This window comes from Mizuhopecten yessoensis, unplaced genomic scaffold (assembly GCF_002113885.1).
Source record: "Mizuhopecten yessoensis strain PY_sf001 unplaced genomic scaffold, ASM211388v2 scaffold716077, whole genome shotgun sequence".
NCBI classification, from domain to species: Eukaryota; Metazoa; Mollusca; class Bivalvia; order Pectinida; family Pectinidae; genus Mizuhopecten; species Mizuhopecten yessoensis.
This window is the reverse complement of record NW_018479936.1, coordinates 30,527-43,392: the sequence shown is the minus strand read 5'-3', so window position 1 is coordinate 43,392 and position 12,866 is coordinate 30,527. Positions and strand designations below refer to the sequence as shown.

At 35.8% G+C, this 12,866-nt stretch overlaps 1 protein-coding gene across 1 annotated transcript in view; it reads right to left on the bottom strand.

The window, feature by feature from the left end:
• LOC110441642 (glypican-6-like) overlaps positions 1-12,632 on the bottom strand; it is a 111,879-nt gene extending 99,247 nt beyond the window's left edge. Inside the window, exon 1 of the mRNA XM_021484837.1 lies at positions 12,233-12,632. Within this exon, the coding sequence (XP_021340512.1) occupies positions 12,233-12,383 (151 nt within the window). The 5' untranslated portion in view covers positions 12,384-12,632. The remainder of the gene's footprint in view (positions 1-12,232) is intronic.
• Positions 12,633-12,866: the final 234 nt, after the last annotated feature.

The following is a 12,866-nucleotide window of genomic DNA, read 5'->3' as shown; positions in this document are numbered from 1 at the left end:
ACATATCTATCAGTCGTATTTCAGTGACATATGTCAACAAAATAGATACAAATTCAAAGTTGTTCCACGTACTCTGCTAAGATTTAATGTATTTTATCTATCATTATAATCCCAGGGGACTTTGACTTAGTTCTTAGAAACTGTATCAGAATGAATTTTCCTGAATTTGACCTTTTGTTCATCGATCAACGTTGCTTCATCAAATTAGAGATGTCAAGCTATACCGTGTAACCAAAGGACACTTTTAGAGAAGAAAGTGAAACCCTGAAAATGTAAAAACTGTTTTAAAATGCAGTGGGCTTAATACTGGGCAGGGCCTATCAATGTAATAAGATATTAACAAACATAGCAAAGAGCACTGTGTTTTCTTCCTGATGAGAAACTGATCTTCTGATTTCTTTCCTTATTTGAAATGGACCATGGATGTTGTTTTTATCTCTAAGTCAGAAGATCAAATACCCCATACACATGTAATTAAACTGAAAACCTCATTCCTGATTAAAAACCTTCCTCCCTCATTGGGAAACTTTCTTGGGCAGTGTCATCCACATGCTTTAGTGTGGGTACAAGACTGTGGTGTCAAATTTCCCCGACACGTGAATAAATAAATATACAGAGTTCTCAATGGGCCACACTTAGCCCCAGTGAATTAGTTCTGTGGGCTGGGTGAGTAATCTGTGACGGGGGCAAGCTATTTTATAGATATCATAGAGTCTGAGGTTGTGCCCTTCCGTTGACTTTTACACTTCAGGTAAAATCTAATGCTAGTTCAATAGGAGTGGCCATGGCCAGGTAGGAGTAATAAGTCATACGCCACTTATACACTGGCTAGTGTATAGCCTGTATAGCCTGTTCACCTCCGAGACAGGTGAGGTGTATGTACAGTATATGTATATGCCTGGCACACACAGTTAACTACACCAGTTACACAGCCACACTAACTTCTTCAGAATATTTATGCCTTAAAAATTGGTATCAATTCGGGACACAGGTGTTACTTTAAATTAGCTATGTGTTACTTTTTGCTCGAAACCTAGCATCTCTCACCTTCAAAAACAGTAATGCTCAGCTTTGATCTCCAGCGCAACACAAATAGAAGTTTAGAGACAACGCTCCGTGAGACAAGTGAATAAAATGTAAATATTTTTTCGTTTATGTGATTTCTACTTGTGACATGACCCTAAACGACCCCACAACATTTAGTTACCTCACAAGAAGTGAGAGAAGGTCAAAGCAAAAGGTTTAAAGTCAGAGGTGTTACGCCGTTCCAGGTGTCCATTTAAGGACTTACGGACCCCTAATATGGCCCCCTCACCCTTAAATGAGATGTAATTTATGTCCGACCACAATGATCCTTTGTTAGTGTAACTGACCGACATGGGTTCAAGCTATCATCATCACTGACCAATCAAAAGCCTCTCGGGCAAATAACACAATTACACCGATAGCAGTGTAAAAAATTTAAGATTTTTTTTTCTGAGGGAGGAGGGAATTAGAATTGATTGGTCACTAGCTGATACAATCACGGTAATGGACACGGTGTATATGACTAATGGCACACTTTGACAACCTGTGTTATCGTGAGGGATCTTTAAGTACAAATAACCAAAGTTTGCCTCTTGGGTTTAATCTCTATCAATTAACTGAAACCCAAACCGATGGGTCAAATTTACACATCTTTTTAGATGAGTTACTGCTTCGAAATATTTTTTACCTAATTCTGTTTCACAATTCACTTATGCACACATTCTCATAAGTTATATTACATTTAATTTGGGAGATTAAATTCACCATGCCAGCTTTAAAGCAATTAATTGAAATGTCATAATATAATCCAAATTGAAATGTCAGCAAGGAATTTTGTTTAATTTGTGTTCAACTTCATCTGAAGTTCACGAAGCTTTCGAAAAGTACAAAGCTGCGACATAGAGTCAGACATGGAACCCGTCCATACTAGATGGCACTCCCACCATTCCAATTGTACTTTTAACCCCTGAACTTCAACAAAATGCGTCACTTTGATTTTTAACCCGCACTTTTAACCCTTCGGTTGCTAATGGTATATATATATACAGCTGAATTACTCTCTCTATATTTTAACCTCAGTGAAACACTTTTTCTTTGTAACTTATTAACAGTTTAAATGGACTTCTAATGTAAGCAGAGTGCATGGTGTGGCCAGTTAAATGTTTTCACCTTTTAACCCTACAAGCCAGAGCCTTCACTAGATTTCTAACTTTTGATTGATAAAGTGCTAGTATCTACAGTATTTTCACATGCCATCCACGAGGCTAAATCAGTAATTGCAAATATGAGCCATGCGAAAAAGGGCCAAATAAAATTCTGCAATTAATGACTTTAAAATTTCACGTCGACGGTTTCATCTGTAAATGTTCATTTTCGAGCAGAATGAAATTTAATCCATAGGAAACAAATTTTAACCCATACATATAAGGATGTTGCAGATATTGCATCGAAATGAATATTACACAGATATGATATTTTTATCATATTCATTTCGGTGCAATATCTGTTGACAATCATGACAATGGAATCAAAAGTCCAACAGTTTTATTCAAAGCTTCAAAACTAACAAGGTTCCACTTTCAACATTTGTACGCTTCAATTGTCAAAGGGACAACTTGACTATAAAGCAACAAAGTTTTTAAGTTATTTTAAGGTTTGAAAATTGTCGAACATTCCAAATTTTTCTGGGGGAAAAAAAATTGTTTCATGCCAAATTGCTTGATACATAATTACATTTGACTTTTAAAAACGTTTTTTTCCTGGAATTTTGAAATGTTTTTTTAAATAAAAGGACAACCATTTAAACTTTAAAATACAAAGATTTAAAGGTAACCTTTTATATTTTTTCTAAAAAAGATAAAGATTTGAAACAATCTATTATCCAACACATTTCACTACAATTTTATTCAGAACATAAAAAGAAAATAGAATTAATTTATCCTGCCGTTCCTTTGATAACTTTGAGAATTGGTCTTGTGTCTTTATTAAGATATGAACTTTTGCTACTGGGTGGTCTTAAAACCAGTGAAATTATTTCGGAATTTTATGTAAGCACTTGTTCTCAAATTCCCATTAGACATTGCCAACATTACTGTGATAATGTAATTCGCTATTAAAGCATTCCATAATTTTTCGGAAAAAAATATTTTTTAGTACAAATCAAACAGCACTTATGGTCTCAAGTTATTCATAAGGCTAGGCCCATTGGCAATTCACACAAAACACATTTCAAAGGATATTGTATCAGAGAAAAACTGATAATACAATTCAAAATAGATTTTTTATTCAGTAAAAGTATGTTGTGTTTATTGCATGCAAACAATATAAATTTCTATGTCATCACATTGAAAACATCGAAATGGATTATAATTAGAGCTCATGTCCTTTATATTTTTTTATTATGAATACTTTAATGAGTGTAAATTAAAGTGTATACAAGTTCCGGTTTTTCCAAGTTGGTCCTAGATATAAGCAGGTTTGGGGAAAGAATATAATGACCTGCTGTAAACCACTGCATGATTGACTGATCGTAGGATGCGACTAGTCATAATGCAAGAAAACTGCAGAGTCTGGGGAGTTTCTTATGCATCCTCTAGCTGCTTATATTAAGAGAAATGGAAGAAATCAAAACTGATGTGCCACAGCAATTGAAACAGTTGTTGTCATCTACAAATTTTCTGCAATTTATTTTGTGCATCCCTATTGAATATCTGTCTTGGTACGTGTACACACATACCTAGGCCTGTTCTACCTTGTGGCCCAGTGCTATGACCTTAATGACATTGTAAATGTCCTGATATCCAAGACATCAAAATGCATGCTATTCAAGAATCTCACCTCATATCATAGTTTGATAATCTACAGCTACTAGAATGCTATTATCTGTTGTAGATCTCTTCTGAGTATTTATGTTTATTATATAAGTTTAATTTCCATATTCCAGACAACACAGTCAGTACCTGTTATATATTATTCTGTTCTAGATCTGTAATCTGTATGTTCTTCATATTCAAAACACATCAATTCTGTGTAAATATATAAATGGCATTTGTACAGTATACATTTACACTTGTCTATCCTACAGCACCTGCTGTGTTCGTGTCTTATGTCCAATTCTATCTCTTTGTTATAAAATTTATTTTGAAATGAAAAGAAAATACCCTCGAGTATGTAGGATTTATTTTACGGGATTGTTGATCATGACAAGGTCAAGTTTTTTTATTTATTTAAGTTTCACAAAAACCCTGACTTTTCCTCGGACCCCTGCAGCGTTCTATCTAGAAGTCGAAGGTGACACTATTTACATCAAGGTAAACAATAGGGCACCTGCTGCTCTTCACCAGGTGTCTAGTCCGATGGTCATTTCTGACCACTGGTCATTTCCAAAGGCTACTGACTCTCACAAAGGTTTCGGTCAATATTGACCCTATCATCTACCCCACTGGACTCAAACCTACAGCTCTATATCTATACTGATCACAGCTAGCTGACCTTTAAGTCAACAGGCCATAATGCTATATGTCATCTTTATTGACAGGTCAATTTGGACAATCATAAACCCCCCAGCCATATCAAGTCCAAATGCAAATTGTCTTGTTGCATGTTGGTCTAATGCATTTAGGATCTGAGACAGGTAAAAACCTACCTTAACCCTAACACAAACACATCTAAAGGCGATTCATATTAATCTACCTGAGGTCTTTTGTGTTGTAATGTGACAATGGCCTTACATCAAAGACAGGCGGTACTGTGTTACATGTCAGAACTGCTCTTTACCATGTACTAAAACCAATTAGCAGTGTCCCACCACGTTATTCTGGGACAGAATTAGTACCTTTTATGGTTATTATGCTGACTTGTTACTGATTTATATTCCAGACTCCTAAAGAACTCCATGTAACTGAGTATATAAAATCATCAAGACATCCGATCCGTGATTTACACCTGCTTAGGTACTATAGAAACTTTATTGAGTAACTATAATACAATGATTGCGAAAAGAAAAAAATCTGTCGCACAAGAAGTGCCCTTTTAAGAACATATTGCGCCCTAAAAAGTGCCCTTTTTATGGTCAGTGCCCTGCTCTTTTCAAATCCTAGCTGGAACACTGCACTAAAACTGTGAATTGAACAAGAAATTTTGGTGGGCTTTTCTTAATATAGATATTCCTAAATTTTACATTTAGTACTACACTTTTTATATATTTATGACATCACCGAAATATTTTCATGGATTACAAAGGGACCATGAGTTAAGTATGTATATGTAATGTACCAAGTCCAACTAAAACGTCCTTACATAATTATAAATATAAATGTATTCAAACTACTGCAGCAAATATATTTATCTAACATTCCCAACGACCTTCGCTTTCTGAACCAGAAAAACAGATAATGACGATTGTTCAAAATGCCATAAACTTCACGTGTGACATTTACAATACGGACCATGACCATTGGAAATTGTGACATCGCGATTCATGCTAAATTAAGCACACAAGGTACCGCCTAACAAATCTAGGATCAAGATTTAACATTTAACCGTTTAAATTAAAAGGTAAAATTAATCAGAATTTTTGGGGGGGAAATCCTTGTACTGTGTATTTATTTCACCTGTCACTTTTTGTTATAAAATATGTATAACCCATCACCTGCTCAACGAAATTCACTGTATAAAGGCTTCACAAAGATCAGCATACAATTAATAATTCAGCTCCGTTTAAACACTTTTACTGCGGAGTTGTAATTAATTTGACACGACATTCCGATCATTCTATGTACGTCCACTTGTAAGGCACACATGTCTGGGTAGCCGGGCACCCCAGTCGGTGATACATCTGTTTGTTCAGGGTACTCCTACTCAGCGATTGTGTTGAATCTCTCGACCTCAGGAGTCATACTGTTTACCGCACAAAGGAATGTGTAATTTAGGAAACGTCAACTCTAAACAAGAAGCAATTCCATTGGGTTACTATCCAACCCATTATTTTCATGAAGCTAATTTCTAATTCAGGCCATCTTGCCTTATAATCGTATCTGGGAATGTTCTCGAAAGCTACATCAGTAAATATTTGCTTGTACATTGTAAACACATTAAAGACGAGATCATTCATATACATACAGAAATACATCTACATGCGTAATGATTTGTTTGGTGTTATGTTTTCAAAATGTTAAAACTTTACTTATAATTTCCATGTTGGATTTTCCTTAATATTGAAATTGTATTGTGGAACTGAAACAACCGATTATGCATAATATATTCCTATATCATACACCATTTAATTTTGGTTTGAACAACACTCAAAATAAATATTGACATTGAAACATATGAGAGATTATATATGTTATATTTTTGTAATTAACGAAAATATGTCAAACTTTGCTAAAAAAAAATCTCAACACACAATAAGATTAAAACATTCAACTTTAAATACATTTCTCTGTAAGTAAAGCACTCCAAGCCTTTAAAGGTTTCTTTGAAGCACCTGTCAAATTTCACTTTTTCGTACCAGGACCAAAGTCTTCCTAAAGAAAGCAACGAGGTCAACGACCAAAACCTTTTTTTCAAAACTCGGTCTTTCTATTTAATGTGTGTCAATAAAAAAAATCTCCAGTGAATTCATCAACTAGACTTTATAATGACTATTTAAACCTCACTATTAATACAGAGTAAGACAGAAACATTTCTACCCTAATCCTTCACAGTTTTTTTTTTATATTCTGACTGGACGAGTCTTAACTAGTTTCTCATCACTGATTGACACCTGGGTTATATCCTAATCATTAGGGCTTTGTAAAGTGCTAGGTGATCAATTTGTCCTGTCTCAGCGTTTCTAATTATTACTGACTCGTCTCCTCCTATAAAGATGGATCAGTGTGTATAAACACATTGGCCAATTTTGAATCCCCTCAACGACACAAATACATTAGTAAGAATCAACAACCAAAGCTACATCATCCGGCGCGACAAACCATTTCCGATCAAGGAGTCGTCTCCATNCTCCAAACCACCCCCCGAAGGAAGGCAACTTCCCTCACGCCGACTGAACACTGACTTCTGTCAGTGAGATGAAACCCGTAAGGGCGGATTCATGTAGGCGCGAAACCTGTCATCCATCCATCCATATAAACACGTGGTAGTTAGACCGTCTTGTCTATATCCTGACCAAACATTGTTATAAGTTCCTGACCTCTACCGACTCCAGGGGTGGTGAATGTTTAACGATTACCTACATACATAGAAACACCAAAAGTATTGACTGTTGTTGAACATTGACCCAACTTTTGTAATTCATTACTGGGTATATATATTCATACATTTTGTTTAGTATCGATCAATTAACAAAATATACAAAAACTAAAGGAGCTGCTGTTTATGAAAAGAATCTTGTCAAATTAAACAAGACATTTCTTTAATTTTTTGTTTAAATGTGTTTCAGGCCCAAGGATCATAATACGTCAGTTCAAGATTTTAGAGTCTAATATCGAAATCTTTCTTTTGGGTGACATTTTATATTTTATTCAAGTATCAAGTATATGTAATTTTGAAATAAAACAATTTTCAGTCCAAATTATTTCATTATTGGGGTCAGGTCTACTTGTATAACTTTTGCGGTTATAGTTGTATGAATGCCAAATACCTGTTCACTCTTCCTAAATTAAGCAGGTATACAAGCCGACATATACACAGAACAATGAAACGACAGATTTCACAACTTCTGTAAGTTTTTAGAATGTCATCATCACAGAGTGTCAGGTGTAAATATAGATGTGAAGAAACTAACACATATTTCAACACAATATGGCTGCAGTTATCTTTATTCCAAATATAAAAGACCCCAATCAATAGCCACGAACAAACACGGCTGTATGTCCTAAGTACACAACTGGACGCGGAATAAAGGGACATGTTTGTTGTGGGTGTCCTGCGATATATCTTACCTGTGTTAGCTAATCCTCTTTGATAACATCCTGCCAAGGATTAAAATAAAAAGCTGGAATGTCATCGCTAAAGAATTCACAGATTATTTACTTAAGTGTACCATAGAATTTTTATTCCTCTTTGACAAAATATTCTTGTTCAAATATTCTGAAGAATTCAGAGCTGGAAGAAACAGTGACCTCTTTTATATTGCGGGATTTGACGATTTGTTTGTTGTTCCAGCTAAGGTATTCTTTCCAGCAGTTTAAAAAACTTGCAGTGTTAACATGTGCGCTATCAATGTATCAAATGGAATATACAATCTCACTGTATTTGATAATAATGGAAAGTAAAACGTAAAGTGTAGAGCGTACTCTCAACATATTATGAATGGAGTAAACAAGACTGTTTTTTATTTATCTGACATTTGAAATAATTTATCATGTGACAAGAATTCTGTATGAAGTACAGGCACTTTAGCATGATAATTTATTACAGCCATTTCTACGTGTTCCTGAGGTCAAATTTACTTTCTTGCCACCTACAAGGTACTTTTCACACTTAAGGCAGGACTTGTATATGTTCTATTACCTGTTACTACACTTGTGTATATTTACCTGTACCTGCACTGTTATATATGTGTCTAACATATCGTATTTTGTGTACATTTGAATATAATAGCTAGTTTTCCATAGGGACAAGTGTACTATTGGTAGATGACCCCCCCCCCCCCCCCCCCCCTTCCTTCTTTTCTATCTAACAGCCCACCTGTGCTGATTAATTAACTGAAGTAAACAAAGAAGGCATGCTTGGAGGCTGTAGCCTAACTTATTTCACTGTGACCCCTGGTACTCTCTCCCCCCCCCCCCCCCCCCCCCCCCCCCCCCCCCCCCCAAACTCCCTTGGTAACCCAGACTCTGACAGCCATGTCAGTTCATAGTAATTATATTATTACCTGTATAATTACAATAAACAACCAACCTGTGGTACACAGACTATGAATTAAGTATATAGGTACCACATCAGGTTATTTATAGACCCTTCCAACATCTGGAGTGTCAAAAATATTCTCTATTACATCTGTAGGAGGCTATAGTGAACCAGCACATCAATGACCAGGGATGTTGGTCGACCTCCTTGGCTGGTAATTACCTAACAAACTTGGGTAAATCCCCCCCCCCCCCCCCCCCCCCCCCCCCACTGCATCTATCACTGAATTATCAATAAACACAAAATGTCCATGTCGTCTACATTATATTCTTATCTGTTTTTCATTGAAGGATTAAGATGTCCCTATATTACTAAGAATACATGTGTGGGAGGTATCACAATAAATTTATAGTCTCCGCCAAATATGTCCCCCATAAACAATATAACAATCACTGAATATACATAACATGCTACACTATCCCATTCTTTGTTGTCTCTGTGCCTTCCCCATCTCGCTAACAATATAGGTGATAGTCTATCACAACATACTTATAGAGTTAGCACCCTATCTCCCCAGCCTACCCCTTTCCTCTCTCCAAATCCAATTTACCTTCCATGGCGAAGCTTTTGTGTAAAGTTTTAAATTGGATTATGGTAAATAGGAATCTATTATATAACATTACATATGTCTAAAAGTCTCTCATCTCCTACTATTGCACTGGATAAGCTGTTCAGAAACTATTAAGAGCTGTAGATTTGATACAACATAAGCACAGTGGGGGTTCCAACCAAACCTGTGCTAATGTACTAGATATCTGCAGGGAAGCATGTGTGTGCAGTCCCTGAACAAAGAATGACCAAGTGTACACTGTACACACCAGCACCTCACCATGCACGCACCAGGGAGGGTCTGGATTACGATTTGGGTTATTTAGTGGAAATTACCAATAAGTATCATGTGTGTATAAGTCAGATGAGGTTGCCAGAAGAGTTCGGAGGATGTCTGCATGTTAGTAAGAAGGAGAGTGGGGGATATAGATTCAATGTATCATTATTGGGTGGGGGGGATACCTTATGGTAGAGCGGAAGGGTGAAATAATAGATATTCCATATTCCAGTTCATCCTGAAAAAAAAGTAGTGGTACCACATGCAATTTCACGAACCACAGGAGGAAATGAGTCTGATGGTGAACCAATGGAAAACATGTAAAAAGGAGTGTCGTTAAACATTTACATCACAACATGTGAAATAGTCACGGCAAGTCAGGGAACAACTCTTGGGTATATAGGGTGCAAGACGTGATTAATTGGCTTTTAACAGAGTTCTGTGTGGATCTGTTCTAGTGGAATATCCAGCCAAAATACAGACAGCACCCTTCAATAATTACACAGCATATTTAGAGGAGAAAAAATACTGTAAAAATCAGAGCGCTCTAACTTACACATTTAGTCACCAGATTGACAGAAAAATAGCCTGACATTGCTAAGCTCTAGTCTATACATATTCATCAGTAGACATACACCCTGATTGGGGAAAATATTCAGATAATTGTTTTTAGACCTCTGTAGTTGCTCTGGTTTCTAATGTAGCCTGGGAGAAGTTACCTGAATTATTCATCACTGAGCCGAGATAAGTGTGTATAGTGTAGTAGCCTACTTTTAGGTAGAATTCTAAATCAGGATTTTATAAGCTGATCAAGAATGTCCATTAAGCGTTATTACTTTAAAAGACTATGTTCTAAGTACTATGTCATGCTTCGAAATAATTAGATAAGATGGTACAGAATTAAATATATTGTAACTTAATTATAAATAGCTCCAACTCACCGACATTAAACTATTTCTATGTGTCGTTAATGATTGATATTAAAGAATTACGACACAAACATGTTTAAACTTTATATTTTAAGCTTAATAAAAATAATTTTACAAAATTATAACTGTATTTTCAAAACCTAATAAATTATTCATTTAAGCTATACATCAAGATGATTTTATGTTAATACTCTCTGAAAACAAAATAATGTTAATTTTGTTTAACAAGATAATTGTTTAATATGTGACCAAAATAATATCACATCACATGTTCATAGATAATACGTATACTCTTGTCATTGATGTGCCTGACTAAAGCTAGTTCCCCTTGTCATACTGTCCAGGGTAATATGGCACTTACGCTATTTGACTAGGGATAGACCAAATAGAGAAATGTCAAGTTTAGTCCAGAAAGTAAATATATTCAACTAAAAGCCCAAGCCTCTCCTAAATTTGATCAGCAAGCTCAAGATTTGTTTTTTCTCTTAAGATAATCACTTCCACAATGATAGCACTCACATTTCTTTGTTAGTGAAAATGCCAGCTATCTCCCAACAACGGTTATTATGACGACAAGTTGAACTAATTCTCGGCCAAAAAAGTATGTTGTTAAGAAAACAATTTTCACCTATCCCCAGTGGCGAGTGGTAGGCAAATTTCACCTGGCATGTGTCAGTATTACTCAACCCTATGTAATCAACAGGTAAGTCTGCATACAGTCTATACTTAATGCACTCAACCACAAATATCCACACCTTCCTGAATTACCTTAATTAGACAAACGATGACCAATCTTGTATAATTGTAGTTAATTTGTACTCGAAGACCTCAACGGTCAAAATTTCTTACACATTCTAACAGTTAAGTTTCCTCTATATAATGTTGGGGTGCATTCTCACTTTATGTACGTAATACAAGAAAGAAAAAAATATCCCAAAAAGTTCAAGAAGTCGTCAAAACATTGACATGCCCTCAACACATTAATATTTTCCAACCTGACACATGACAGTCAATTAATTTTCTATTTCTGACAGGAAAGACAGAAACATGTTATATAATGTTTATAGTGAAAAGGTCACTTATAAATGAATTTAAAAAAAGTTAATGATGAGAATAGATTTAAGTTATATCTGATAATTATATATTTAAGGCTTTTTATTGAAAGTCTGTATACAAACAAAAACAATGGCTATCTGTGTTAATTTAAAACAACAAAGACACTGCCAAATGGTCCTGAAGCTGGGTCTGAGTTGTAGACCAAAAATCTTATACGTTTCTCAATCGTCGAATCGATTCGTTGTATATGCACAAGGTTAACAAGACTGTGAAATACCATGCATTTTCAGAAATTTTGAAACACAGATTCCCTTCGCTGTAAAACAAGTGTATTCTCTATTTGATGTGAACAGCTAACATGTAGCTCGTAGCGTCGGTAGTGTATTCTAGACGTGTGCCGATAACGGCATCAGAGGTTTTGGTAGAAAAAAACTTTTTTTCTTTGATGATAGACTTCCTGAAATTACAAACCAAAACTTACCAGAGATCGCCTGGATTGGAACATCGTGCTCGTTTCCTCCCTGAGCTATGTAAGCTCGTTTGACTTCGATACAGGCCAAATTTAAACCGTGACTTCCAACAAAAAGAATGAATAACACACACCAGCACGGAGTTAATTTTGTGGCGGCCATTTTCTATGTCTTCTATGTCCGACCGCTGTTTACATGTATAATATTCCGGGGTTTCTTTGATCACACCATAGGTGTGTGTTTGGAACTCACAGAATAATCATAAATCCATTCGGTTGTCTACGATCGAAAAGTAGACGCCATGTTCCCTGTTCACGTGCTCTGTGATTCGGATTATGTGTCGAGGGATTGTCCTTATGACTGTATCGCAGAGCTCTCTCCGGTACTAGGATCTGTTTACATTGGCTGTTCCTTTTAACTCCCCGTCCGTCGAAGCGTCTGAATGAAGTCGAATGGTTTCGGTTCATTGCTTCGTACTCAGCGATAGATTAGTCATACAGAAATCAGATATGTATTTTGATTTGATTTTGACTCCAGCTTTAGTATCTTTTTACGATATGTTTTAATATTTAATAGAAACACATTTGCTTACTATTTTATATAGGGCGGTGAAAGGAATGGCATGGATTCCATAATACAGGGACC